Source organism: Acaromyces ingoldii (genome assembly GCF_003144295.1).
Source record: "Acaromyces ingoldii strain MCA 4198 unplaced genomic scaffold FA10scaffold_9, whole genome shotgun sequence".
NCBI lineage: Eukaryota > Fungi > Basidiomycota > Exobasidiomycetes > Exobasidiales > Cryptobasidiaceae > Acaromyces > Acaromyces ingoldii.
The window spans coordinates 14,209-41,892 of record NW_020290255.1 but is presented as its reverse complement, the minus strand read 5'-3'; the positions used below and the strand labels follow the sequence as shown (position 1 = coordinate 41,892).

At 54.5% G+C, this 27,684-nt stretch overlaps 11 protein-coding genes across 11 annotated transcripts; 8 read left to right on the top strand and 3 right to left on the bottom strand.

Moving 5' to 3' along the window:
- Positions 1-191: 191 nt before the first annotated feature.
- On the top strand, positions 192-2,384 carry FA10DRAFT_269853 (alpha/beta-hydrolase; the record flags this gene model as incomplete). The annotated part of the gene is made up of 5 exons (XM_025522905.1): positions 192-324; positions 421-649; positions 716-1,109; positions 1,179-1,833; positions 1,905-2,384. Coding segments are annotated over 5 exons (1,756 nt in total), but the record flags the coding sequence as incomplete, so codon positions are not given.
- A 786-nt stretch (positions 2,385-3,170) lies between these two features.
- On the top strand, positions 3,171-4,675 carry FA10DRAFT_269851 (hypothetical protein). Its single transcript, XM_025522904.1, has 2 exons — positions 3,171-3,682; positions 3,743-4,675. Exons 1-2 carry the CDS (start codon positions 3,346-3,348, stop codon positions 4,375-4,377), a joined length of 972 nt encoding a protein of 323 aa, XP_025373942.1. The 5' UTR covers positions 3,171-3,345; the 3' UTR covers positions 4,378-4,675.
- A 1,061-nt stretch (positions 4,676-5,736) lies between these two features.
- FA10DRAFT_199158 (hypothetical protein) lies at positions 5,737-6,414 on the top strand. The gene is made up of 2 exons (XM_025518432.1): positions 5,737-6,185; positions 6,255-6,414. Exons 1-2 carry the CDS (start codon positions 5,958-5,960, stop codon positions 6,360-6,362), a joined length of 336 nt encoding a protein of 111 aa, XP_025373941.1. The 5' UTR covers positions 5,737-5,957; the 3' UTR covers positions 6,363-6,414.
- Positions 6,415-7,705: 1,291 nt separating this feature from the next.
- On the top strand, positions 7,706-9,858 carry FA10DRAFT_199121 (alpha/beta-hydrolase). Its single transcript, XM_025518431.1, has 6 exons — positions 7,706-7,943; positions 8,021-8,249; positions 8,308-8,426; positions 8,492-8,766; positions 8,837-9,320; positions 9,376-9,858. Exons 1-6 carry the CDS (start codon positions 7,797-7,799, stop codon positions 9,772-9,774), a joined length of 1,653 nt encoding a protein of 550 aa, XP_025373940.1. The 5' UTR covers positions 7,706-7,796; the 3' UTR covers positions 9,775-9,858.
- Positions 9,859-11,454: 1,596 nt separating this feature from the next.
- Positions 11,455-12,831, bottom strand: FA10DRAFT_199079 (transcriptional regulator, LysR family). The gene has a single exon (XM_025518430.1). It carries the CDS (start codon positions 12,620-12,622, stop codon positions 11,663-11,665), a length of 960 nt encoding a protein of 319 aa, XP_025373939.1. The 5' UTR covers positions 12,623-12,831; the 3' UTR covers positions 11,455-11,662.
- Positions 12,832-12,995: 164 nt separating this feature from the next.
- Positions 12,996-14,235, top strand: FA10DRAFT_269848 (NAD(P)H dehydrogenase). Its single transcript, XM_025522903.1, has one exon. The coding sequence runs from the start codon at positions 13,108-13,110 to the stop codon at positions 13,879-13,881; it is 774 nt and encodes a 257-aa protein (XP_025373938.1). The 5' UTR covers positions 12,996-13,107; the 3' UTR covers positions 13,882-14,235.
- Positions 14,236-14,752: 517 nt separating this feature from the next.
- FA10DRAFT_269847 (carbon-nitrogen hydrolase) lies at positions 14,753-16,304 on the bottom strand. The gene is made up of 2 exons (XM_025522902.1): positions 15,863-16,304; positions 14,753-15,800 (listed from the first exon to the last, which is right to left on the bottom strand). The coding sequence occupies exons 1-2, from the start codon at positions 16,019-16,021 to the stop codon at positions 14,796-14,798; spliced, it is 1,164 nt and encodes a 387-aa protein (XP_025373937.1). The 5' UTR covers positions 16,022-16,304; the 3' UTR covers positions 14,753-14,795.
- A 304-nt stretch (positions 16,305-16,608) lies between these two features.
- Positions 16,609-18,870, top strand: FA10DRAFT_282002 (hypothetical protein). Its single transcript, XM_025523740.1, has 4 exons — positions 16,609-16,732; positions 16,792-16,916; positions 16,979-17,939; positions 18,004-18,870. Exons 1-4 carry the CDS (start codon positions 16,712-16,714, stop codon positions 18,850-18,852), a joined length of 1,956 nt encoding a protein of 651 aa, XP_025373936.1. The 5' UTR covers positions 16,609-16,711; the 3' UTR covers positions 18,853-18,870.
- A 42-nt stretch (positions 18,871-18,912) lies between these two features.
- FA10DRAFT_297709 (hypothetical protein) lies at positions 18,913-19,980 on the bottom strand (the record flags this gene model as incomplete). Its single annotated transcript, XM_025524539.1, has 1 exon — positions 18,913-19,980. The coding sequence occupies one exon, from the start codon at positions 19,978-19,980 to the stop codon at positions 18,913-18,915; it is 1,068 nt and encodes a 355-aa protein (XP_025373935.1).
- A 515-nt stretch (positions 19,981-20,495) lies between these two features.
- FA10DRAFT_289343 (hypothetical protein) lies at positions 20,496-21,565 on the top strand (the record flags this gene model as incomplete). The annotated part of the gene is made up of 6 exons (XM_025524283.1): positions 20,496-20,761; positions 20,816-20,865; positions 20,923-20,984; positions 21,041-21,128; positions 21,186-21,391; positions 21,449-21,565. The coding sequence occupies 6 exons, from the start codon at positions 20,496-20,498 to the stop codon at positions 21,563-21,565; spliced, it is 789 nt and encodes a 262-aa protein (XP_025373934.1).
- A 2,938-nt stretch (positions 21,566-24,503) lies between these two features.
- On the top strand, positions 24,504-27,547 carry FA10DRAFT_304657 (hypothetical protein; the record flags this gene model as incomplete). The annotated part of the gene is made up of 1 exon (XM_025525378.1): positions 24,504-27,547. Exon 1 carries the CDS (start codon positions 24,602-24,604, stop codon positions 27,545-27,547), a length of 2,946 nt encoding a protein of 981 aa, XP_025373933.1. The 5' UTR covers positions 24,504-24,601.
- Between the last annotated feature and the right edge of the window lie 137 nt (positions 27,548-27,684).

Genomic DNA, 27,684 nt, shown 5'->3' with positions numbered 1-27,684 from the left:
GCTAGATCACAATTGAAGACATTTCAGCCCACCTAAGGGCAACAGCATGGAGACCTCTGCACGCACAGCGCGAAAGCACGACAATTTGTTCGGGTTTGCCACCGCCATCTGATATCTGCTCTAAAGAGCTTAGAAGCAGCAGTCTTTCGAACAGTTACAAATGACTTGCGCTCTTTCTCTGAACAGACCATCATGACTGCGTCTTTGCTCTTCATAGCGCTCATTCTGCTCACGCACAACTCGGTGGCACTGGCATGTTGTGCCCATGTTTCAACGCCGACACAGGGCACCTTCCTTGGAAACTGTCTGCAGCTTGTCGAGGAGGTGAGCCATTCTACACGAAGGAACAGTCCATATGAAGATCATCTCCCTAGCGCAGGCTGCTTCGTTTGACGTCTCTTTCTTTTCTACTTCCTTCAGTACAGAGGAATTCCCTACGCTCAGCCGATGACAGGCCAGCGCCGCTTTTCCAAGACGCTGCCGGTCGAGCCATACACCTCCAGCAAGAAACGCAATGCTACTGTGGCGGGTCCCGTCTGCAGACAGCCTTTAGTGTCCTTCGGACAACAATACAAACGGTTGAGCGAGGACTGCCTTTACCTCAATGTCTATCGACCGCGACACGTCGCACAACCATTGCCTGTTATGGGTGAGAGTCTGACTGCGCACATTACGTATTCATGCAGCTCTAAGGTCGCTGATGTGAGAATTCAAGTCTGGATTCACGGTGGCTCATTCCTCCAAGGATCCGGTTCCGATGATGGGTTTAACGCGACTAACTTCCTCGAGCGAAGCATCTTGCTCAAAAAGCCCGTCATTTACGTCTCTTTCAACTACCGCCTCGGCGCTTTTGGCTTCCTCAGCGGTAAAGCCATGGCTACCACGGCTAGATCCGGTAGCACAACCCTTAACGCCGCCTACTGGGATCAGCGTGAAGCGCTACGCTGGGTTCAGCTCAACATCGCATCTTTTGGCGGGGATCCCGCCCAGGTCACGCTTTTTGGCGAGAGTGCGGGCGCTAGCAGCGTCGGTCAACAGATGCTTGCAAATGACGGGGACGTCGAAGGACTCTTTCGAGCTGCTATCATGGAGAGTGGCAGTCCTTCGCTGTAAGTTCACAGCGTGCAGATCTCTTCGCCCTAATACTTCTCAGCTGATGTTCATTGCTTTCTGGTAAGATCTCGTCGCTACCCCGCAGACGACCCCTATCCCCAAGATCGCTACGATATCCTCTTGGCGGCCGCAGGTTGTGACTCTACGATTTCAGACGAGGCTCAGATCGCATGCTTGCGAAACGTTACTTCCGATGTGCTCGACGCAGCCAACACGGCTGCCGCGAACAACCAGCAAACACCTTTCGCTCCGGTTCAAGATGATTATTTCGTCCGAGGATTGCCCTCAGCTCAATTCAAGCGCGGTCTTTTTCCACCTATCCCCTTTATCACAGGCAACAACGTCGATGAAGGCACTTTTTTCTCTACTTCGCAGAACATCACCACCGATAACGAATTTGAGAACGCAATCCTCACGTTGTATGGCCCCACCATTAAGCCACTCATACCGCGCATTCTCAAGCTGTGGCCCAACAAACCTGCTGCAGGCTCACCCTACCTACCGTTCCTCTTTGGCGATTCGCCCAATGACACGTACTTTGGCAAAGGCAACCAATTCAAGCGTCTCAGCTCTTTCGCTGGTGATCTCCTTTTCGAATCAGGCAGGCGTCAACAGCTTCAGGCGGGGCTCAGAACGCACGGAGACCAAATTTGGAGCTACCGCTTCGCACAACCACTTGCCCTCTCGATTTTGAGCCCAGGTCTGAACACGGCAGCATATGTGAGTGCGATGCAACTCTATTCAGAGGTCACAAGCTGACCCATAGTTTGCGCACACTCTGTCGACCACAGCTTGGTGTTCCACACGCTACCGAGCTTGCTTTTGTCTACAACAACCCTGTCTTGGCAGGACGTCAGATCAGCCAGGTACCAGAGCCGCTTCGAGCATACACCACAGATGAGAAACTCACAGAGATCGCTCGCATCATGTCGTCAGCGTGGATTCACTTTGCCCACCACTTGAACCCTCGCGGAACAGATGTGCCGCATTGGCCCCCGTATGGCTCCAACATCGACAGTAGAGGCGCTGGCATCAATTTGTACCTTCAAGGCGGTAATGTCTCGCTACAGCAGGACAGCTATCAGTGGAAACAGACGAGTTCTCTCTTAGATCATCCTCAGAATTTCTTCATTTAGAGTAGCATAGGCTTGTCCTTCAGGAGATGTGTATTCGAAAACTCACCACCTGCTAAGATGTCTTGCTCTACTAGTCACCCCATGAAAGGAGATATGAGCTTGATCAGACATCAACGAGTTTCTCAAACGCGCGACGGACGCGGAAAGCAGTGATTCACGTTCATCCCTGCTATGTACGCTGGCGTCACTCCATCCTACCTTATAGCGGGTTCTCGTACGATGGCTAGAAGCGAATTGACCCGTGTGCGCCGGCCGAGCATTTCTCAAAGGGGGGTGCATCTTTGTCCGAAGATGGGCACTCTGCATGCTTGCATAGGATAGCGACTACTATTCTCACGCCACAATTCAGCTACATACGAGTACACGTCTCAGACCACACCCAAGTCAGCTTGCATTTTCACGCCTCCTTCTAATTCTTGCCCAATTATAAAAAAAAAGGTCGCACGTGAAGATACTGGACGCTGGCGATCGCATGGCGGAACGTTCTAAGAGGAAGAACCACGGCTGATCAAATCCGGGGTGACATTTCATGTAAATTCAGCTTGGCAGAGCAAATCCGATCGGTTTTATACGATCGGCTTTATCTCATTGGCTTTACTACTTCCTCAGCTTTGTCTGGTCGGACTTAGCAAAGTTCCCACATCGTCACAGCAACTTTCCTGCATGTCAGGCCCAGGTCGTGCGTGCGAGCAATTGATCACAGCCCTGTGCGACACAACTCCGTGTACCAGGGCTGTGCATGAGAAATGGAAACATTCTACGAAATGCAGGTACACACGTGATTTGAGGATGAGGCACCAAGATCTGTGTTCTCGAGGCAAAGTCTGCATGACAGGGCAACGTCGTGGCGTGATTTCGGCTCCTGTACTTGGATGTTTGGCTTTCGAGAAACATTCGGATCCTAAGAACTCCGAAAGCCATGTCGTAAGGGCATTTGAGCAAACAACACTTCTCCTTTTTCTTTCCTTCGCCTAGCATGTACAGGCATGCTCTCGGAGTAACAGGACATAAGAAGCAGGGTTTCATCAACTTTCATGTTCTGCTCTCACAACTTCTGCACCCTCCTTTCGTTCGCATCAGACAGCACTCGATCTTCATGTTGATCTTCAGCCTCGTAGTCGCTTTGCTGGCCCTAGACTCTGCCGCCTTGGGCGCCTCGATTAGCGGACAGAGGCACCGTGTTCGCACCGTGGCCACCTTTCCTGCCGACATCGACCCTGAGAATCTTGTCGTGCGTCACAGTGGCCAGATTCTCATGACAGCATCCAACCAGAACAAGCTCTATCAGATCGACCCTTGGGGAAGGACCAAGCCCATTGTTCTCCATACCTTTGATGGGCATATGAGCGTGACGGGTATTGATGAGGTTGAGAAAGACGTTTTCGTTGCAACCGTCGGCAACTTCTCTTTCGCCACGTTCACCAGCACACCGCGTGAGTGTACTACAGAAATGGGAGCGAACTCCAAGCTAACAATGCTGATGCTGCTTTCAGAATCGTTTGGCCTTTGGAAGATCGACCTACGCGGAACGAAGCCCTGCGTTGGAAAACTTTTTGCGATCCCCGAACTCGATGTTCCCAACGGCCTGGTCTACGTCGGCGACAACGATATTCTCATCGCAGACTCTCACGTCGGCGGCATTTTCCGAGTTAATGTTCACAGTGGCCACCCCAAGCTCGTTGATAGCAACGATCCTCTCATGAAAAGCTTGCCGCCGGACCCCAGCAATCCCGACCTCGTTGGCTTCGGAATCAATGGTATCCACCTCAACCCCTTGAACAAGCACGAGATTATCTTTTCGAGTACCGATCAAAACGTCATCGGAAAGGTCGGGATCAATCAGCACTTCGTGCCCATCGGAAATGCCACCAAGGTTGCTGATGCAGTCAACGACGACCTCATCCCGGCGCCCAATGGAGACATTCACGTTGCCAGCAACAATGCAATCACCACTATCTATCCCGGCGGCTCCAAGAGCGTCTTTAATTTCACCACGGACGCAGTCAGACTTACAGCCCTCAAATATGGTCGGACTGATCCATACAAACACTCTCTGTTCGGGACAGTCATCGTCTTTGGAGAAACCGGGACAAACACGGGCAAGCTCATTGTCGTCGACAACTACTAAGGGACCGCCAGAAGCGTGTCGTCGACCCATGTAGACGCAAGAACTCTCTTCAGATACATTTCCTCTCTTCGTCCTGGACGTTCTCCTCCTTCCCTCCACTTTCCTGTTCCTGCCCTGATTTTCTTCTTCCTATCATTATCTCCTCCTTCATCAGGGTTCTCAAGAAGTCATAAGGTCCCGACTGACTCCCGTCCAAGATCGAGGACAGGTCTGCCGTGATGTGCTTTATTGCTGCTGTACACCCAAGCTCCGATTGCCGTGTCTTATCTTCTTTCAATGGATTAATGTTGAACGATCTGCAGTAGCATTCGACAGCCGCATTTCAACGCGTCAGCTGAAAATTTCAAAAAGGACACCATGCTCACCATCGTGTCGAGCGACGTGAAGGCTTTGTGAAAATCCTCAGAAAAGAACAAAGAGTCGCTCTTCGAGGCGCTAGACGGAGCGAGAAGATGCAGAAATGGTAGGGGGTGAGATGTAATGAAAGAGGGAAGAGCAAGAGGTACAAGACAAGGCACAACACAGCTCAAAGTCTCTACTTAACCGGCTTTCTCGGAAGTCTCTTCTGCCCGGCGTGCTGCGTTGTTGCCGTCAATGCCGTCGGTCGCTGGGATGGTACAAAACAAATGGTGTGACTGGAAGATTGAAAGTCGATCACTGAGCTACTCTACCTCTATATCCATTCGGACGGCCCACGCGACGTCTGACACCACCCCGCCGTAGCAGCCCCGTCAGTCGCTGCAACGCTAGAGCAAGGCTTCGACGTCATCTACCTCCCAGGACATCAATTTGATTTTCATCAGTCAATCGTGGTGTCCCTCGATGTCGATGTGGTAACTGACAGGAACAACAACCTGGACCATTTCACCTGCAGCTCGAAAGGCACGACTTTCGGCCCCTGTGCTGATGCTCCTTATGACTCCCGATGCAGCAATGACCAGCAACTTCAGCTTCGTCGTTCACTAAGCGCAGCTATCGGAGGCAAAGCATCGAAAACCAAACCTTACATGTGTCCGTTGAGCAGGTAACGATGAAGAGCCGCTGCAACTTGAGGTCAAGACCATAGGCTCCAGTTGCACGCAGAGAAGTGTCATCAGATTGTCGGACATGCTGATATACTCTGTATTTAGACTCGAGATGGTACGGCACCAGTCTTCCAATCGCGTCCTTGCAGCACGCGGTCCTGTGTGCCTTAAAGCTATACAAAAGACTCAGGCGATTCTCCGTATTTAGACTCTAGGTGGCACGGCACCAGTCTTCCAAGCGTGTCCTTGCAGCACGCGGTCCTTGTGTGCCTTAAAATTATACAAAAGACTCGGGCGATTCTCCCCAGTCTTCCAAGCGCGCGTCCTTGCCGCACGCGGTCCTTGTGTGCCTTAAAGTTACACAAAAGACTTGGGCGATTCTCCGTATTTAGACTCGAGATGGCACGGCATCACTCTTCCAAGCGTGTCCTTGCAGCACGCGGTCCTTGTGTGCCAGACTCCTAAGAAAGAGAGCGAAGGCAGGTATATAAAGACGCATTTCTCGGACGATGCCCTACTTTTTGGCACCATTCCTTCAGCAACGAACTCTTCACCATGCAATTGTTTTCTCTCCCCAGCATCTACATCCTCGCAACGTTGTTTGCTCTAGGTGCTGCCGTTCCAGCTGAACGACGCCAATGCACAATCGGAAGACGTGACCTTGTAGAGCGGGATACGCCATGCACCACCGACGCGGATTGTAGCGCCTACAAGCCCAGCGGCGTTTGTTGCACGCAGGACGTAATTGACAATGATCCATTCGTTCTTTGTGCTGCGAACAGAGTCGGTAAGTCATGTGATTCATTCGTCCTTTCTGCGACTCACTAATTGTCATACCCCTTACCGTCTTAGGATTCTGCCAACGACAAGATGGCGCCGGCTGTTAGACAACACCGAGACTTTTGCGATTCAAAAAACGATCCTGTGCCCTTGGACCCAATTTTGTTGTGTAGGTCGTAGTGAACATTTCTGCTAATGTTAAATGCGTTACTACACGACCATTCTTGTCGGGAATATGCACGGCTATTGGAGTCACCCCATCATTTTTAAAGAGTCGCGGAAGATCAGGTGCAAAACCATGAACGTACGCTGGCATGCAAGCTGCTCATGACATCTTTGTTGTCAGAAAGACATCCGTTGCTCTCAGTAGCTTGAAAGGGCGAAGAAGCAGAATATCCTTTGGATATCCGATGCAAGCGTGGAATTGACATCGCTGCTAACGTCTTAGCTGAGCTGTATTAAAGACTTGGTGCACGTGAGAACGCATGGACGAGATGAGATTGACTGCATTTCGTTGCCCTCTATGGCCCTTGCCTTTCGTGCCTCAATGTTCCCTCCACGACATGAGGAGATCGACAATTCAACTCTCTTGGTAAGAATGCTCGAGGAGATAGAGTCATCTGCCAGCATACTCTCGCTTAGATCCTTCGCTATGGACAAGATCTGTTTCGCACTGTGACTAGGGCTTCAGCTTGGTCAATTTTGAGTAGTAGCGAATAAAGTAAGGCAGTAAGGTACTTTCGGGGGCAAGGCTGAGATGGAACGTACTCTGAAGAGTAAAGGTTTGATCACCTTTCCGTCCTCTTGTCTGGCAACTCCAGCGGTGGCACAGACGAACTAGAGTCGGCGGCCTTGATTTCACATCCTGTATTCAGCATCATGAAGAGAATCTTGACTGGTGGCAGGCTGTTGCAGGAGGTCTTAAGCATCCTGAATCCAAATGCTGGCATTGCTGGAAGCCGTGCTGGCTTTGACATCATCAACACCAATCGAGCAAGCCCACTGATCTTCTCCAACTCGGCCCGACCTAGTCTCCGAATCAGTCAGAGAGTCTTACGCATTCGGGATGTCTTCTTGCAAGTTCTACTACCTACTCTGGCAAATGCAGCTAATTACAGTACTGGTGGTCACTTTGCCATGAAAGACTTTGTGGCAAAGATGGGTCATCCATCGTCGATTTCATCGCTAGATACTCTCTTGCTGCATGCTCATCAAAGTGTCGTTCAGGTGGCTCTCTACGTCAAGCAAACGATGTGATTGGCCGATGGCTGGAACAATAATCCCCTCCTATCCCACTCGGATGGCACGCGCGGCGTCTGACACGACGAACACTATGGCGTATCTGATCCCTAAATCGCTACGCGTGCAGATGTCAGCATGTCTTATTACTGCCCCACCTGCCCGATCTGCCCCACCTGCCCTCCGAATTGCTAGTTCTTCGGAAAGGTAAAATTGAAATAGGTGCATGGAAGCCGGTGGAGTGGTGACGGTCCGATTCCATGTAATCAAGCTTTGCCGGCCCGCTGTGGGGTTCGGACTAAAGATAAGTATAAGAAGGATCGGTTCGAGAAGACGCACAGACGCACCTTCAGCTTCGATTCGCCTACTGCCAAGATGTTCTTCCAGATCCAATTCGCATTAGTCCTACAGGTGCTTGTTCTCTTGACGAGAGCCTCGTCAGTGAAACAAAACAAGTGTGCCGAAACCACCACGCCCCTACAAGGCACATTTGTCGGAAACTGCCTCGAGGAAGTAGAAGAGGTGCGTGCGCCTCTGCACATACCGACCTTCGTGTATTGGTTGCTGATCATATGTTACCTTCTCCCTGCGCGTTACAGTATCTCGGCATTCCCTACGCCACTCCGCCTGTCGATGCTCTTCGCTTCAGCAAGACCACACCTCTGCCAAAATATTCGTCCTCGAAGAAGCGCCCAGCAAACGAGCCTGGTTCTGCGTGTCGACAACCGCCATTCTTTCTCAACGACGTACAGAAGTCCTACGCCGAGGACTGTCTGTATCTCAATATATATGCGCCAAAAAAGAGCAAAAAGAGTCTTCCGGTCCTGTGTGAGTAGAGACACAGCAGAGCCTTGCTCAATGTAGTTGTCTGACCAATGAACGTCAGTCTGGATTCACGGAGGTGCTTTTTTGAATGGAGCGGGCAGTGGAGAGCAATTCAATGCCACGAAGCTGCTCACGCAGAGCCTGAAGTTGCGAGAGCCTATAATTTTCGTCTCCATAAACGTGAGTACACAAAGCAGGTACTGATCAGACCGGTAGCTGAAGCAGCGCCAAATACCACCGTTAAGTACCGGCTGGGTGCATTTGGCTTCCTTGGCGGCTCTACGATTGCAAATGCTGCAAAGGAAGGGAAGGCGGCCTTGAATGCAGGCTACTACGATCAGAGAGAGGCGCTCCACTGGGTCCAGCGCAACATCGCGTCTTTCGGAGGCGATCCAAAGAAAGTCACCATCTTTGGCGAGAGCGCTGGCGCCAATAGTGTCGGCCAACAGATGCTTGCCAAAGAAGGAGACGTTCAGGGCCTCTTTCGAGCCGCTATCATGCAGAGCGGCAACCCGTCCGTGTATGTTCTGTCTGCACAAGTTGGATCTCGCGACGCAGTATGTTGACGAATGAAGCTTTGCACCTTGCAGGAGCCGTAGGCTACCGCCTACTCACCCCTTCGCACAGGATGGATACAATGCGTTTCTGACTGGTGCCGGATGTTCCCTCGAGACATCCGAACCCGATCAGTTGCGATGCCTTCGCAACGCCAGTTCCGACGCGCTCAATGATGCCAATTCGAAGGCTGCTTCTGGAAAGCAAGCAGCTTTCGTGCCACTCCAAGACGACTTCTTCGTGCGGGGCCTACCATCTGCTCAGTTCAAAAGAGGCGCTTTTCCCGACATCCCTTACATCCAGGGCGACAATCTCGACGAAGGAACAGTATTTGCCCTCTCCACCCCCAACGTCACAAGCGACGAAGATTTCTCAAAAACGGTGACCTCGACGTATGGAGATGAGCTGGAACCTCTCCTTCCACAGATCCTCAAGCTTTGGAGCAGCTCGCCCGCTAAAGGATCTCCCTACGAGCCACAGCTCTTTGGAAAATCACAATCGGACCTGTCTCGACCCCCAGTGAGTCGGATCTTGTTCGGAAACATGCAAATCTCCCACTGACTGAGAGGGCAAGTCGTCGGTGCCGGTCTGCTCAAGATCAATCCTGGACCACTCGCGTTCCGCAACATCTACTACTTTGTCGCAGTTACGTCGGCTGTCGTCTGGGTTCTGCTCTTCATCTTTGTGCCAGAGACTGCCTATGTGCCGGAGACCGCCTTCACGGATAAAGCGGATCAGCCCATCGATGACGCTTTACATTTGGATGACAAAGGATGGTCCCAACGCGCCGTCGAGGCACAGACAGAGACCAGCTCTGCTCGGAGAGAACCGCCAGTCACCTCTCGCTTTCATCACGAGGCGTGGTACTTGGCGATTCCCCTGCCTTTGTCCAAGTTTTTGGACGCTCGCGTCTTCTTATGCTCTCTGTTTATTGCTGTTCCCTTCGGATGGACCGTGGGCATCACCATCCTGAGTAAGTGCGAAACAACAAGAACTCTTTTCGCCACTGATCACAGCATTGCAGATCCACAGGTCTTTGAGAAGGCTCCATGGCAGTTTGATGCGGTGCACATTGGCTTGGTCTATCTTGGGGCGCTCGCAGGCACGCTGGTCGGTAAGCTTCTAGGCGGCTACGTGGTGGATGCGAGCCTCATCCTATGGCGCGACCATTGGGCCAAGGAAGGCGTCGATGAAGCGTATGCCGAGCAGCGTCTCTGGTCTCTCCTTGTGTTTCTGCCCATGGGCATTGCAGGATGGCTATGCTATGGGTACGGTATCGGCGAACGCATGCACTGGCCGTGAGTACCGCAGAGCGTCGTAACGATAGTCGCTGACAGAGACCCTTCAGCGTCGCCGTTGTGGCCGGACAGGGAATGACGTACGCCTACTTCAACATCATCTCAGCCGTCGTCCAGACGTACCTCGTCGAGGTGGAGCCGCAGGCGGGCATCTACGTCATCACCTTTGTGAACACGATCAAGTTTGTCTTTGCCTTTGGCGTGCCGTTTTTCCTTCCCACATGGGTGCTGCCGAGCACGTCGGCCTTCGAGACATCCTACGTTGTTCAGATGGTCGTCAGTGTCGTTCTCTGCTTGGCCGTTGTCTCCATGGCGCTCTTCCTGCGTCAAGGTGCGCTCAAGGGAAGCCCAAAGCGCTTGGCGTTCAAAGTCGATCTAGGGAGGTGGGGCATATGAACGCGTTATCTATCGCTGCGTATCCTCGCCTTGCTTTTGTTCTAAAGAATCCAAAGAATCGTCTTGCTTGAAAGTTGACAGAGGATTGCACATGCGAGAAGGAGCATTGAGAGCGGTGGAAGAATACAGTGTCTGCCGACATGAAGTCCACCGACGCCTTGACGGCATTTCTTCGGCGCCTGTAGATGACGCCTCGGCGCAGCTCAAAGTGCGCGAGATGATTCAAATACGCGAAGAGAGGCGTGTGGTCGGGGCGACGGAACGAGTATACTTGATAGTCTGCCGTCTGAGATGCACTCGGTGCTCGAGAACTACCTCTACCGAGATGCATCCACCATACCGACGACAGATCTATGGCTTCGTCCAGCAACAGAAGCGCGTCAGGAGCGCCCTGGTAAGGCAGAAGGAAGACAAGACTCTACATCCTCGGACGAGATCGCCGCGAGTGGCGCTGTGCTTCAACCTTGTTTGTCCAGCGGGCTTGAAGATTCAAGATCAGAGACCAGTGCGACGCACTGCTCCTCGACATTTTCCTTCTCTTTGGACCGTCGCCTTTTACCAGTCAGCTCGAGCGTCCATTTTTTTCCTCCGGTGCTCTGGCAGACCTTCTCTGGGGAAAAAAGCGAATTTGTATGTCCTCATCGAACTTCGTAATAGTACTAGGATATAATCTTTGTGTTTTTGCGGTCATTGACCGGCCTCCTAAGACAACAAAGGTAAGCTTCATCTCTTTTTTGTTGTCATCTGATGTACTGTACATACATCGCTCCGTATACTTGTTCTGGAGTCGCTCCTACCATTCTGCACAGATGAAGGCTCATTTCTCTCTCTGCAACTAGTCCGGCGAAAATTAGAGCCGCCGCAGCAACGCAGCCGCCGAGGATGGGAAGCAACCACCTGAAGACGATCTGGCCTCTTGCCGGGGGTCCAGACGACGAGACACACGCGCGAAGCCTCCGATACTCACCGGACAAATTTATGATGAGAGCCTCGTACCGTTGCGGATGCCCTCTTTGATCACGAAGAGAGGCCATGTGTTGGGGCAGCACCTGTCGACCTAGGCTGCGGGTTTTCCTACAAACGAAGGGCCAGCGGGACGACAGGGCCATTCCCGCGAACGATGATTTTACGGGAAACGCCGTGTGCAGCCTTTCGTCCAGTCGGTAGTTACCCTTCGGCAGCCAACGTCGTCAGCCGCTCACGCAGCCAGCGTTGTGCCGGATGGTTGGTGGTCCGGTCGTGCCAGACGCTCGCGATGGTAAAGCCGGGGATGGTGAGTGGCGGTTCCACCACCTGCACACGATCCGACCAGCCATCGGCGATCCGCCGTGGGATCGAAGCGATCAAGTCGGACCGCGATGCGACCTCCGGCACGATCAGAAAGCCCTGCGTGGACAGGGCTACGGTGCGGCGGCGGCCGACGGCCTCTAGTGCCGCATCGGCAGGCCCCGAAAACCCGCCGCCCTGGGGCGACACGACGACGTGCTCCAAAGCGCAGAATACGTCCAGGCTGATACGGCCCTGCACGGCCGGGTGTCTCTGCCGGGCGATCACCGCGTAATCCTCACAAAAGAGCTGGCGCTGGCGCATGGCCGCCGGTGCATGGTCTGGAGATGCCAAGGCCAGGTCGACTTCGCCGCGCTCCAACTGCGTGGCGAGCACCAGCACGTCGAGGGCACGCCAGGCGATGCGGACCTTGGGTGCCTCGGTCCGGAGCGCGACCGAGAAGCGGGTGAGCAGCGCATACTGCACATAGTCGCTCGCGGCGATCACCAGGGAGACCTCCATGGTTGCCGGGTCGGACAGCATTCCATCTGCCACAACCCTGCGGACACCCTCCACCGCTTCATGCAACGGTTGCCGAAGTTCGACAGCGCGCTGGGTCAGGACCATCCCGCGTTGTGCCGGAATGAGGAGGGGATCGCCGAGTTCATCGCGAAGCCGCGCCAGCCGGGCCGACAAGGCGGGTTGGCTCAGGTTCTGGCGCCGGGCGGCACGCGTGACGTTCCCTTCCGCCAGTAGGGCTTCGAGCGTGACGAGCAGGCCGAGATCAAGGTTTTTGGTATCCGTTCGTTGGATAATAGTAGGCCAAAGGTTCGATTCCAACACCGCGTCATGCCGCTCCATATGAGGATCGGAATCGAGGTCCAGGAGGATCCATCGACCCCCCGACAAAGGAGCCGACACAATGAGCAGCGACAATCAAGCCATCACCGTGTTGGGACAGGCAAGGGCGAAAAGCGGCCGTGAAGGGCAGGCCTCCAGGCCTTCGTTGAGCCGGCGCGGCGTGAAAGCGGCTGCATCTCGCACGAGATGTTTGAAGACGTTCAATATACCGGCAGCTTCTATTCCATCGAGCACTCGATCTCCAAGAAAAAAATCGGGCTTTAAACACGGCCCTAAGTGAGTTCACGCTCACCGTGCGCGGCCAACTACGGCCGTAAACAGCCTGAGATGAATAATTTTCTGCCAATGCTGGGTGAGCGACTTCGTATCAGCGTAGTGAGACTAACCCATTGGGAATAAATAAAGGCGCCCTCACTCGCCGGCGCACCACTTCGGCAAGATCGTCGTCGAGTTCTGATAAACGCATCCAGTAGGAGCATCGGACTATGAAGGTTCTCATCGTTTACGCGCACCCTGAACCCACGTCGCTGACACGGCAGATGGTCGACGTGACCGTTGAGACGTTGTCGGCAGCGGGACATACCGTGGTCCATTCGGACCTCTACGGCATGAAGTGGAAGGCGGTGTACGACGCCGATGACTTTCCCGTGCGTGACAACCCCGAACGGCTGTCTTTCATCGCGGAGTCGGGACATGCCTACGCAAGTGGGCATCAGACGCCCGACGTGATTGTCGAGCAGCAGAAGCTGCTCGCGGCCGATGCTGTGGTCGTGCAATTCCCGCTGTGGTGGTACGGCGTGCCTGCGATCCTGAAGGGCTGGATAGAGCGGGTCTACGCCTTCGGTTTTGCCTACGGCTATCAGAATGGCTCCAACCAGTTCCGCTTTGGCGAGGGGATACTCAAGGGCAAGCGAGCGCTAGTCAACGTGCAGGCAGGCGGCCCAGCGGCCGACTATGGCCCGCGGGGTATCAACGGGCCGATCGAGCAATTGCTGTTCCCGCTGACTCATGGCGCGCTGTTCTACCCCGGCATGGACGTACTTCCGACGCACGCGGTCTATGGCGCGGGTCGCGTTTCCACGGCGGAAGAAGTGGAGGCGATCAAGGAAGCATGGCGTGAGCGTCTCGCCGGGCTGTTCACCGACACACCGATCCCCTTCCGGTTGCAAAACGACGGCGACTTTCCCGATCACCACACCATGGCCGACCATGTTGCGCCGGGCCAAACCGGCCTCGCCGCGCACTTTTCCGATTGGTAGACGTATAAAGGGCAACATCGATGTCGGCTGATCAAGGCCGAGCGCGTCGGCGGCCCCATCTCTCCGATCGACGGGCGACGTGCCAACCGCAATGCTCATGTCACGGCAGCGGCGCCTCCAGGGGCTGATCGTCGGCAGTCGCCGGCATCAGATCGACCTGATCCGCGGCGTCGACGTCAGCTTAAGGCCCCAACTGCATGGTCGATTGGTGGAGTACCATAGACGTTCATTTATCCTCCCGCGAACGAACCTCAGCCTAAGTTGGTGGTGAGGAGGGAAGGCACATCACCCTCCCATGTAATGCTTCTGCGCTTACAAATTACACCGTCTCATATCTCAACGCGAATATTATTAGACTGTTAGACTGGTGCACGTGTGACGCAGCTGTCCCTATGTGTCTCGTGCGCGATGGGCCGAGCGATAGGGATGGCGTAGTAGCAAAGGGCAGAGAGAGAGTTACCGCAGCAATGGATCGATTGGACTGATGATCTGAGTACAAAGGGAAGACAAGGAGGAGCAGGAAGAAAGGCATTGCTGATGTCACCTGCATATGGCTCCGAGTGCATAGCATGATCAACACTAAGTCAAAATCGAGGCGACACTTATGGGCCTCGATGGAGCCAGCCACTTTCGAGCAGCTGTCGTCTCCTGCTATCTTCTGTGCAGCAGCGAGAACCAATCTCAGCCACCTTTGCGATGACGGCTTCGGCAAGTGAGATGTGATACAGTACGCCAGATTGCCAGGTAAGCTTAGCCCAGCCTAATCCTTCATGCGACATTCTCAAGATTTACGATCTTTGACGATGCAACGAGCTCAATAATTGTTCTTCTGGCAGACTCATTCGGCATCCCCACACAGTCTCAGACACTTTCTACTCTCGCGAATGTGACATTGCAGCATATTATCGGCTAGGCTAAGCGGTGGCGCCGATCGATGCAAGCTGCTTGATGGGCACCTTGTTGTGCGCGTGCGCGTCCGTGTCTCCATTTGTGATTCGCTTGGCAGGCCCACCGGCGACGAGAAGAGGTTCGGGTGTTTGCTTTACGGGAGGCGAGATTTGGCTAGCCGTCCGCCTTGGGGCACCGTAGGCCGCTTTGGGGTGATCCTTGTGGATGCTCGCCGTGTCGTAGCACCACGTGGGGCTGTCGTCGACGGTGAGCTTGAGTACCTCTGGTCGGCCATAGTGACCCGCCGAGTCGACCCAAGAAGCCAGGGGCAAGACACTCTCAAAGTCGAGACGAGCGGTCAAGAGTCGATCGCCGTAGCCCAGCACGGGCCCGCTGATGTGTGTGGCCCATGGACTGACAATGCCCGACCAGCCTCCGCCGAGGCCGATGAGATGCTGCGGTCCCAGCTTCTCCTTCATCCACTCGAGGCAGGTCTCGTCGACAGGGCAAGAGGCAGCAAGTACAAAAGTCTGCGCCGACATGGCGTGCGACTTCATGAGGCACTCGATCTGCGCATCGGGTGCTCCCTCAGGAAATCCCTCCAGCGTCGAATAGGATGGCCAGGCGGCGGCATGGACTTGGATACCCTGCTGCGCCAACGAGTGCCGAGCCAGGTTCATCGTGTGCTCCCAGCAGATGAGACCACCGAGGCAGTAGCCGTCCTGGACAGCAAACGTGCGCAGGGTGTGTCCACTGCCCTGTCCCCAGACGGAGCGCTCCATAAAGGTGGGCTGGAGCTTGCGGTGCGATCCGAGGAAGGTGCCGTCCTTGTCAAAGAAGAATTGCGAATTGAAGATGGTATTGGTGCCATCGGGGGCGCGCTCCGACACGCCCAGAACGACGGCGACACGCGCTTCGCGGCATGCTGCGCTGATGGTGGCCACCTCGGGACCATCCATGCGGACCGACTGCTCGATGTAGTCCGGCATCACCTTTGTGTAGGTGACGGGCGGGTAAACCATGGCAAAGAACTTTGTGGAACGTTAGTCTTCCTTCTCTCTTCCCACACGATCGTCTCGTGGACGGAACTCACAGGATAGCATGGCAAGAAAGTTTCGGGAAAGACGAGGAGATCGAGGCCCTTCTGTCCTGCCTCTTTGATGTAAGCCACGCACTTGTCCACCGTCTTCTCCTTGTTCATGAACACAGGCGAAGCGTGCACGACGCCGACGTTGATGGGAGCTGGGGCCATTTTCTTTTCGTTTACGACGAGGAGAGATTGAAGAGAGGTGGACTCGTGATACGGACGCAGCGCTTATATAGAGCATTTCAGAGCATTGCAGCGCGAATACCCAGAGCACCAAGGGCTACATCGGCATTTTGCTCGACACCTTATCTTTCGCGACCAGGAGAGGGGGAAAGCCAGCATCCCCTATCAATTCCGGTCAGAGACCCGCCATTCTCTTCTTTCCCGGTAGGAACCGAGCCGGAGCGGTATGGATAAAGCATGATAAGGGTCAAGCCTCGTCTCAAAAGCACTCTGCGAGCGACGGAGAAGTCTTTGACAGGGTAAACCACGCGGGGGAATTCGTGGCTCAGATCTCTAGAGATAAGCTTTTTTCAACCAATCGATTAAAAAAAATCTCCGGGCCAGGGCCGGCTACACTAGAGGCTTGCGCTTATTACTTGTGCCCGGATCCTTGAACGGCAATCAGGACGGCTCTTTCTTCGGGTCTGGTGCAGCACCTTTAAAAAGGGGGCGCCCCTCTCTTCGACTCGGCCTGCTCATCCCTCTCCCGCTTTTCAAGCCTTACATTTCCCCATAATGGACTTCGCATTATCTCCCTTCGACTTTGTTTCGGCCAAGAATTGGCCAACAAGGAACGAGGAAAGGAGAAGTGGACACCCGCAACAACAAGAACCGCGAATCGCCTTGGCTTGCATGGAGTGTCGTCTTGCAAAGGTGATTCACTCTCAGCTGTGGTCCGTGGTTTCTCTCTTCGCTGACCTCTTGCAAGACAGACGAGGTGCTCCTTTCGAACCGCGTCTAGAGATGCATCTCCGGTCGGCACATGCGACCGGTGCAGGCGACACCATTTTCGATGCGTCTTTGTGGAAGCCAAGCGGGGTCGTAAACCAAAGAGCAAGTGAATAGACGGGCTTTGGGGAAGATTGCAGTTTGCGTTTGGCTGCTGACTCAGAGGAAAAGACTTCCTCGATTGTCGCAGGAGCTGGAGTCGGCTCAGGCGACAGCTTCACCGACGCCTGCGTTCGTATTCGAGGGGGAGCAAGTACTGCCGTACGACGACCTCATCATCAATCGATCCGTCACCCTTGGTGACTTGTTGAGACCTCTGTCTAGCCCTTCGTCTTCCTACGGTGGCAGCGATGACAGCATCAAATGCAACGGCAGTAGCAACGGCAACGACAGCGCAGATGACCCTGTCACCTCTGGCATCCTCAGCGAAGAAGCCGCTCGAGCGTTGTTCGACTTCTTCATGGAGCACATGACCCGCTGGTCCAATCTCCTCGACCGAAGGCTACACACACACGACTTTGTGCGACGGCGATCAGTCTTTTTATATGTTGCCATCCTATCCACCGCCTCCAAGTTTTCGCTAGACCCCTCCGACCCGCAAACAACGCGCTGGTGCGCCGGTCTCAGCGCAGAGCCACCGGCCTTTATCCGTCGCAATACAGCACCAATCGCGGGTGGTGGGCGAGTGCGCCAGCTGCTCTACGTCCTCTGCCAGGATCTTGCCGCCCGGACGTTTGCCGATGGAGAGGAAAGGAGCGTCGAGTGCTGCCAGGCATTTATTCTAACGAGCTGCTGGCGGTCTTTGCATGACGGCGTCAGTGCGCTGCAATTTGGCTTTGCCCTGCGACTGGGCTGTGATCTCCGATTGGATGCCGAAGCCCCACCTGACGCTACTGCGCCCGATGCAGAGACGCAACAGGCCTGGAAATGGGGATTCCGCAACCGCCAACGCACCTTTCTCGTCCTCTTTATCATGGACAAGGCGCAGCAGATTGTCAACGACCTCGACACGCGTGCGATTCCCTACACGCACAAGCTGCTTTCGCAGTCAGCCGAGTGGCGCACAGGGCAGGAGACAGCGACGGGCGACGGCCTTCTCTGCGCCTGCGTCGAATTCCGCAAGGTGCAAGATGTGAGTGGGAACACCACCTTGATGCTGCCAATGAAAAAAAGGCCTGATACTTTGCTGCTGTCAGAAATACGTATCGCTACTGCGCGATCTGGGCCATGCCACGTACAGCACGTCGTCGGCGCGGGCGAAGCGCTCCTGGCTGCTCGAAGCCATCCTCGCCGACCTCAATGACTGCGAACAGCGCTGGCGAGCTGCCGTGGCCGTGAGTGAGCACCAACAACCTTCGATGGACATTCCAGTCGCCCTTCGAATGATTCAGTTCTGGAGAAACAGCATCGCGCTGCACCTGTGCTGCTCGCTGCTTGCCTCGCAACGGGACGAGCTGTCGGACTTGGCGTCTGCTGACAGCCCTCATTCACCCCCTGCCGTCTCCGCCGCTAGCTCCAACTCCAGAGCAAGCCGGGTATTGCGCTTCTGGGCTGCTCGAAGGAGGGGCTTGCGAGGAACCCGTAGCGGTGAGGAGGACGACAACGCCCTCGGCTTCATAATCCCTCCGCTCCTGCAGCAGTATGTGACGCACGGTACCTCTGACGTGGACTCGGTCTTGGTTTTCCACTGCACCGCGTCGGCACAGGGTGTCTTGGAAGCGCTCAGCTCCCTGCCGCCGCAGCGTCTACGCACGACACCCGATCCGACGATTTTACAGTGCCTTCACGCTGCCACCGTCGTCGTCAGTGCTGCCTTGACGTCGATCCCCATTCGACGCCAGGGAGGCAACAGTTGGACGCCACCGTTGGCCGCCTCGGGCCCAGGCCCCTCGACGGCACAGAGCGACTTCGCTGGCACCGTGTACATGCTCATCACCACGATGAGAGACAGTTGCACTCGTGCCAGCCTGTCGCCAGAAGATACCGTGCATCACATTGCTCAGTACATGACCAGTTTATTAGATTACATGCGCGAGACGGAATGAAATCCTGTGAAAGCGGCGATTTTGAAGAAAGAGTAGCAGCATTTCCGCCGAAAGACTTTACTATAAAGGAAGCATGCCCGTGCCTGCAGGACAATTGACATATTCAAAGTACTGCTGGTCCTTTTCGAGGACGGTGACTTCGTGCCAGAGGCTCAGATTGCCCTTTCCCTGCGTATCTGTGGCGTACTTGAAGAAGCCGTTGAAGATATTGAGATGGGTCTTGTGCTCCTTGCTCCACCTTTCAAGATTGGCCAGGTCGTCAAAGTAGCACAGGCCAAATGTCTTGGAGAGGCTCGGCTCGAGTGTCTCCGGGTCGAGATGCGACATGAAGCGACAGTCGAAGCAGCCAAAGTGTTCGCGTGTCGTATCTGGATACTTGTCATTGCTGAGAAAGCGCATACCGGCCTCGAGCGTCGGGTGTAGCGTGTCCAAATACAGCGATCGCTCCTTGCCTTCAACAGCAGACCAATCTTGGCCAGAGTGGATGACGCAGAGATTCTTACGTCCGGGTACGACGACTCGAGAACCTTTTGCCGTCTCTGCATTGCACTTTTCGCCCCGCACGGCGTCAACTTGACCAATGGGGAGGCGATCTCTGGCACTGCCCCAGTAGCCGTGCTCTTCGATGGCGTCGCTCATACCCTGGCACATGAGTGAAGCACCTTCGCGGGCGTCTTGACTGGAAAACACAGCCTCGAATCGATCCATCGTAGGGAAAAGAGCCTCGAGGATCCAGCCCTGGTCGTCGTCCATCTGTCTCTTTTCGTCCTTCCACCAGGTATCGAAGCCACTGGAGTGGCTCCAGGACAGATAGTCTTCCTTGCGTCGCCAGTACGCCTTCCACGCACGAGTTTCGCGGCCCGTGGGGTCTTCGGAACTGCACAGAACGGCATAGTGTGGTCGAGGCGAGCCCTGCTGTAGGAGCTTGTCCACTGGCTCCAGCGCATCGTACTCGAGGCGACCTGGCTGGCTAGCGATTGCGCCAATCAGCACGGCGGCCATCTCCTCCATCGCCGGGTCGAAGCGCGCAGAGAAGAGTGGAAAGCCCGGCTCATAGTTGGCGGGCGTCGACTTCTCCTGCGTGCGCTGCTTCTGCAGATGGGGACAGATGGCAGATTCAAGCGCCATTGTGATTGTTTCGATTATGGGGACGAGGTAAAAACATGTCTCGACTTGCATCTTAAGTCTGTTTCTACAGCGAAACGCAAGGCCTCCGTTTGTCAAGCAGAGTCCCCAACTTCGATAAGATGCACATGTAGTCAAAAGTTGACTATCTATCCGCTAAATTTGCCGACCGGCTCCGACGTGTCAAGAGATAAACTACTCGCCCACTTCGACTAGCCCTGCATAGCCGCCTTTATCGCCGACCCGAAATTTCCGAGAGTGCCGATCAGAATGCCGACAGATGAATGAAATGTTCAGGGTCGGTCACTGATCCGGCAATGTCACTGTCGTTACCGACCACCAATACATGGCAGACATGCGCACGGATGGGGTACGACTGCAGACGTGCGATGTTGCAGACTTCCGAGTACAGAGTCATGCCTCGTCGACTACTTAAGTCTCCATTATCGTTCTTCGAAACATTCCATTTCCAACAGATCTCTTTCGCGTCCTCATTTCCACAACTACAGCCATCAAAAATGTCGTCGGCCAAGCAGACCCTTTCTCTCGAGGAGGAGGACAAGGCGCCTCTGGGACGAGAGCGATCCATCACGCTCTCGCAGGCCCAGTTCGAGGAGCTCTACCTCCAGCCCTTTAAGCTGTCAAAGATGCAAGAGCGCAACGCAATGACGTTTGGCAATCCCACGCTGCTCGGCCTTCTCAGCTTCTGCTGCACCTTTACGCCCACGTGCTGCTCCCTGATGAGCTTTGGCGGCTCGACGCCCTCGACCATGACTGCTTACATGTTAGTTTTTATAGCGAAGCAGGTTGGAGAAGCTGACATCGTTTGACTCTGTAGCGGTCTCTTCTATCTCTTTGGTGGTGCCATCGGATGGCTGACCGCGATCGGTGAGTCTCTTTCTTATTTCCTGCAGGAGGTGTTCGGCTACTCATCCACAGACACAGGCGAGTTCATCTTGGGAAATAGCTTCTCCATGGTGACTTTTGCTGGATTCGGGTCCTTTTGGGTGAGTTTAGCGCAAGGGAACTGTCGCGCAAGCAAGCTGACAACATTCTCCCGCAGATGATTTTTGGCACGTTGAATGATCCGACTTTCGGAATCGCTGCCGCACTGGGTGGACCAACTTCACCCGCATTTCTCGATTCCGTCGGTGAGTCTATCGTCCCAGGTTCTTTTCCTTCACACGCTGATGGTATAATTTCCAAAGGCATATTCATCTGCGTCTTTGGCTTCTTCTGCGTCTGTGGCACTCTCGCTGCGATCAGGACCAACCTTGTCTTTCTCATCGTCTTTACTACGGTCACCATTGCCGCCGAACTCATCGGTGTCGGCTACCTCGAGCTAACGCGCAACCCTGCCGTCGGTGCCAACTTGCTCAAGGCAGGCGGCGCCGTGGGATTCGTCACATGCTGCGTGAGTTCCTGCACCTACTTTTGCCTGGACAACCCGAGCTGAGTGGATTTAAAACAGTTCGGCTGGTACTTTTTCGCATTTCTTCTCTTTTCGTCGGTCGACCTCCCCATCGCTCTGCCCGTCGGCGACCTCAGCCAGCGCATTCCAGGTCACTCGAAGCTGTCGCAGGCTTGAAAACCAAGTCGTCGTGCTGTCACCATCACACCGCCAAGGATTTGACAATGTACCGTTTTCTTTCTTAGCAATAGGAACTTGGGTTCGTTCTTACGGAGCGGGAACGCTCTGATTTGTATGATGGTGACGCAGCGAGGACACAATGAGCAGGATCGTAGTTGTTCTCTGGAGCTATCCAATGGCGACGAAAAAGCAAAAGAAGTGACAGCGACCCATTGGTGGTGGTCGTCTTCATCGACGTCTGTGGATCTTCGAGGGACGAGCCGCGACGGCAGCTTTACCGCTTGGAGGTGATCTCGAGGTATTTCAGATCGAGAGCGGCAAGAAAGAGGGACTCTGTGGCTCCGCGGCGAGAGAGTAGAGCGTCGCGAATGTTGGCCAGGGAGAGCGATGCGCGCGAGCTACAGACCAAGAGAATTGCCCCCGCAGCAATTGTGACATGGCTGCTGCAAGACGAGATGCTGGGAAAAGAGGTCACAGCACGATGGTCGGCTCTAATCCACTCGTATTCTTGGCAAGGCTGACAGAGTCGCTATCGAGAAGCCGATGACAGTGCTTGCGGCACGCCTGTCCTATGAGCGATCGACGACGTCGAGTTGCCTGGCACCGTCAATTTGCAACCAAGAGCGCTGTGGCCGAATGATGGTGTGAGCTTTTGGCTGCGATCCACTAATGCGACCAGTTCTTCGGCTTGCCTCTTTGCTTCCACGACGGTCTATCAGTTGGTCGCCGGCCTCGAGTCTGTGTCCGATGACCTTCTGTCGCGTCCGAGTGTCCGAGCGAGTGTCATGCTGAGCTTGTTGACATGCCGGGCTGCTGAGCCACAGTTGACCAGATACTGATCGTGTCATATGGCCTCTGCTCGCTGTGAGAAAGCGAGAAGATCCAATATGAGACTTTTATTTTGATGCGTGCTTGTCGGAGGCAAGCCAGCGGTGTTCACTCAACCGCTTTCTCGTCTGTATTTCACAAATCCACTTTGTTGAAATAGCGACCCGTTGCCGATAGCTGAATGAGACGTTCACAAAACTGGATCCTGTATGAGGAGGCGTCAGGATCCTGTATGAGGAAGCTTGACGCCTGAGCAAACATGGGCTATCAGAGTGTGTTATGCGACAAAGAAAAGAAGGAAAGTACAGGAAAAAGGCCTCGCTATATAGGCAGGCGTCGCCCTGCTTCTCCTGGCTTATCTTTGTAATTCGTGCCGCAGGGCGTGCTTCAAGGCGTGCTCCCGGACATCGGGAACGGCGAATAGTCCCGAAAACCAGGGCCTAGTAACCATGGACGGGCGAAATAAGCCCCAGTCATCCTGCCGAGCACAAGCGCAATCACAAGCCGCGGGTCGTCCGCCAACTTGTTGTCGCACTTAATCTGTCCAGTTCAATGAAGCGGTTCAAGCTCAGCAAACCGACTCAGCATACCCCGGCTTCTTCATCGGAAAGCAAAGGAGGTAGGCGGTGCGCTCTGAATCCAATTCTCGCAACGACATACAGCTATGCAAGAGTGATACCTCGTCGCGTTTTGACTACTCTTATGGTCCTATCTTCTCTCCTCGATTACTCCTCTTCACGCCTCTTTTGAGCTCTCTCTTTCACAGTGGATGTTGCCTAGATTGAAAGGGACAATCATGCCGGCTCTCAGGTATCCAGCTCATCACGGCTCGAGTGAGAAAGAGTGCTCGCCTTTTGAAAATGCTCAAAATGCGACGATGGTACTACTTATACTGCGGGGTTAGTCAACGAATGATCTTTCCGTTCGAAACACTTGCCAGTCCGACATCGAGAGTACCACCATTTGCTCTCTCGATGTGATGGAGGTGCGGCCATGGAAAGTGATGAGTCTTGCATCGGCGAAAGCTTTTCAGGCACGGGCGACTTGCGACTTGGAGCTTGTCGATGTGCTCTGCAGACATGCTGGTGTACACAAAGTCACAAACTCAATGGCCGAGAGCCATGAAGGCACCTTCAACGCTTTCTTTTGGGCCTGCTCATGCTACCAAAGCTCAAAGCGACGGATGAAAAGTACAAAAAGAAGACAGCGTCGAGCGACGTGCACGCTTGGTGTGATTTTCCAGACAGAGTCGTTCTTCGAAGAGCAAGAACATGCAAAAGCGTTGTGAGGTCGAATCCCATACCGTCCGACAGATTGCGCCGAAGCTGAGTGACACTGGTGTAGCTCTCAACATTGTCAATCAGGCCTGTCGACCAAATGGGAAGGCTGGTTGTCATTCACCGTGGTGAGTTTTTTTTCTGCTTGTACTACGTAAATTGGCAGCCACACCCTCGTGGCCGCGCAACGGATGGCAGGGCAGACGCAGTGATCCACGAGGGTTGAACAAGACCCTCGATACCATTCAACCTGGCTTGACGATAAATCTCTAGCCGAGGGGTCGCGCTGTAGTAACGCGCAAGAGATTCAAGAGAAGCACGATGCATAACATCTCAAACCGTCTACTTGACTGGCCTTCTCGCAGAATTCTGCCGCCCAGCGTGCTGCGGCGACACGAAGCCGTCGATGCCTTCGATCGGTCAGACGATACAAAGCAAAGGAGGTATTTGAAAGAACAGAAAGAGCGTTACAGAGGAAGTCGATCCCTAAAGTCTCGATCGTTTATTTTTCGGTGCAGCGCTATAGCGAGGCATCGTCGACGCCTCTCCGCGCTTTATAAGGCATCAGAGGCGCTCTAGAAAGAGCATGTACGTTCATGACTCAATCAGCAAGGCGCCGCCGATGACTGCCGATTCAAATCGATTAAGTGCAAGTCAACTAGTCGATTCAAATTGACTAACCCCACAAAAATCCGACACCAGGACAAGCCGAAATTATGTCATTACCTCTGTCATCTATAATTAAGGTATTGTACCAGTCTGTACATATAGATAAGGGTTAGGGTACTATAACAGGACATAAGTTCGGCTTGTCCTGGTGTCGGATTTTTGTGGGGTTGGCAGGCAAGGCGAGGGAGACGTCGGGTGAGCTTTTCTTTCTCGGGACAACTACGACTGTCGATTATTTCCAACGGACCTGTCTCGAGAAATGCTGAAAAGACAGCAGTTCACCAGCTGTGATCCCTGTCGAAAGGGAAAGCGAGCTTGCGATGCGAGGCTTCGCACAGACGGGAGCTGCTCAAATTGCACCAAAACGGCGCAGTACTGCACCTTTGGCTTCGTCTCGAGAGCAAAGAGAGTGAGACGAGAATCGAACCCGATGACAGAAATCGTCGACGAGAGCAGCGATCGCGAATCGAGCTGCGCTGACAGAGAGCAAGGCAGCACATACGGGTGCGCAGGGCCTGCGCTGCTCACGTCCTCAGCATCCGCCAACCGTTCTAGGAGGGAATCTGACGGAGAGGACCGGCAGTCTTCGGAAGATGCTTCGAGCGCTAACGATGCGCCGGGCTCGATCAGCTCTCTGTACTCCGAAGAGATTTCTGAGGCACCGCTGACCAGGGGACTCGAAGGAAATCCCGTCTCGAGAAAGACGCGACGGAGGACACCGGCGACGACATCACCGGAGGGCGGAAGCAAAGCATCAAGAGCCTCATTCCAAGGCGACTTTACGAAGGCCATCGCGGAGGGAATCATCGATCGATTACTTCACAAAAATCTGGCATGCGGGAGCGGCAGATGGCAAGATCTGACTATGTCGATGTTACAGAGCGACATGCGGAGGATCTATCACAGCACATTCGAGCATGTCATGACTATTTGGGTCTCGCCACTCTCCTGTCCTCTGATCCTGCAAGAGGTCAAGGTGCCAAAAGCCGAGGCAAACACCGCCGCGCATCTACTCTCTGATACCGTCAGGCTCGCCGATGCAGACTTCACCGCGGCGGATGATTCCTCGAAGGGGAGTGTCGTCGCCTACTCGCAGGACGGCAACTTTTCTGACGACAACCATAGAGGCGGCGATGGCGATTGCGCTAAACGAGATGGTCATCGTACAAGAGGAGGTAGACAGGGTCCAGAATGCAGTGGCGATGAGGAAGGGACGAAAGGAAGCCTCCTCTCTTTGGCAAAGAATCAAGGTCTGGCGCAGGACTCAGAAACATCCGTGAATAAGCGAGTGGCCTCGTCAAGTTCTCGTCAGCAGAGGATGGGACAAACCGCCCTAGAGATGGCCATCTGCGCTTTCTCGAGCAACAGAATTTTTGGCAGAGAGCACCACATGAGCCGTATGTTTTGGCGCCACTCCAAGACCAGCCTGCTGTCGGTGATCGACGACGAGTCGCTGAATGCCTCGCTCGCTTCTTTTCTCTTTGCCTTCACCCCTCGTCCAAAGGGCGAAGAGCACGATGAGGCCGAGATAACTTGTGGCGACCCCACCCTACTCGACATAGCCCTGAGGCGAATGCACGTTTGGCTCCACCAAAAGCGGCCGACGGCAAAGGAGCAGCGAGCCACGCGATCCTACCGGCTCTACTACTGGCTGGCTATCAGCATCGACACCGTCTCTTCTTTGATGCGCAAAAGGCCCTTTGTCATGACTGGTGCTCCCATCGCAGGCGTTCAAGACTTTGGCGTGATGGGCTCGTGTGGAAGAAGGAGTAGGGATGACGTTCCGAGTCGAGACGGAGGTGACGAAGGGGTGAGGTGGCGCCGAGCTTTGGACATCAGCGAGACCTTCCGGTCCTACCACTACCCTCTCGTCGCTTTACAGACCTGGCCCTGCGACCTTGGCAGTGCAGAGGGCATCTTCTCGGCCGCATCGCTGATGACGGTCGTCTTCATGCGCAAAGTCTTGATGCTGAAGACGGGCGAATGCAGTCTGACAAATTGTCTGTCGCTCGTCCAGCAATGGTCGCTTACCTACGAGCCGTTCATGAAGAGCTGCCTGGACTCCTTCGAGGCCTTGCCCTTCAAGCTGCGTGCCTGGCTGTTGGTCACATTGTGGCCCTGGCACCTCTCCATTCTGAGCATGAGCGACACGCAAGGACGGACCGATGTCGACCCATCGATATTCGGCTGTGGCTACGAAGATCAAGACCGCGACGGCGGCGGAACAGATTCGACGCGGTCGTTGGCAGATTCCCGCATCCTTGTCAACGTCAGGCTCCAGTCGATCAATACCATTGCCGTTGCTATCGACAAGGCTCTGAGGTCAGAGGGCGGCTCCCCTTTGGAAGAGCACATCGGCTCGCCGGGCAGCGATCACTTTCGCTCATCTCGGAATGAGATCCCGATCTTGACGCTCGATCCATGGATCGAAGTCCCTATCAGGGCGATCACAGAAGCTGCGCGCAGTCTGGTATCAATCTATAACGTCATTTCGACAGGCAGCAGTAGTAGCAGTAGCAGCAGTGGCAGCAGTGGCAGCAACGATGCTCATCGTGCCTCTAGCAGATGGTCCAACGATGGCGACAAAGGTCCGCTGACCCGTGAAAAGATGGTGCGACTGCTTAAAGTCTTCAAAACAGGTCTCAAAGCCTTTGCTCATTATGGAGCAGCCAATGTCGAGATGCAAGAGTGGATCGACTCCCAGATCGTGCGCCTCAATTCGGTCTCGGCAAGGGAAGTAGGTGTTCACGTGAATGAAGGGGACGGCGTCGGCGGTGGAACGGGCGACGGACTCGGCCAAGGACGCGATGACGCGGACGGACACGGGGACTGCGATGTCACGAGTGTGCTGGCGCTCGACGATCCGACCTGCGTTTCAGCACTGGTGGGCGAGTTCACCTCATCGGTCTCAGCTCTTCAAAAATCAGCCACGTCCTATCAGGGCCTAGACACTTCTGCGGCGACGGAGAATGCTTCGAATGAGTACCTTGACACCTTACAATCGTCCAGGTCTCAGCAAGAGCGAGACATGCGCGACTTCCACCTTGAAGAACACGTACATGACCATGGCGACTGGATTTGTCAAGCGTTGCGGGAAGCCGACCACAGCTTTGCGGATTCGCATGCCACAGTAGGAGCGTCGTCGGAGGGCTACGACCTTACCTGTGCAGCCGAAGTATTGAGCGAGCTTCTTTCTGCTTCGTAGGAGAGATGTGAGAGAATGCAATTGCGACCGTTCACTGAAATTGAAAGCTGCATGACAATCATCCTTGGCCGCAGGCACGTAGACTACCGTGTGTGTGTAGCAGAACAAGAGGGGGCTGTAGAGGGGGGAAAAGGGGA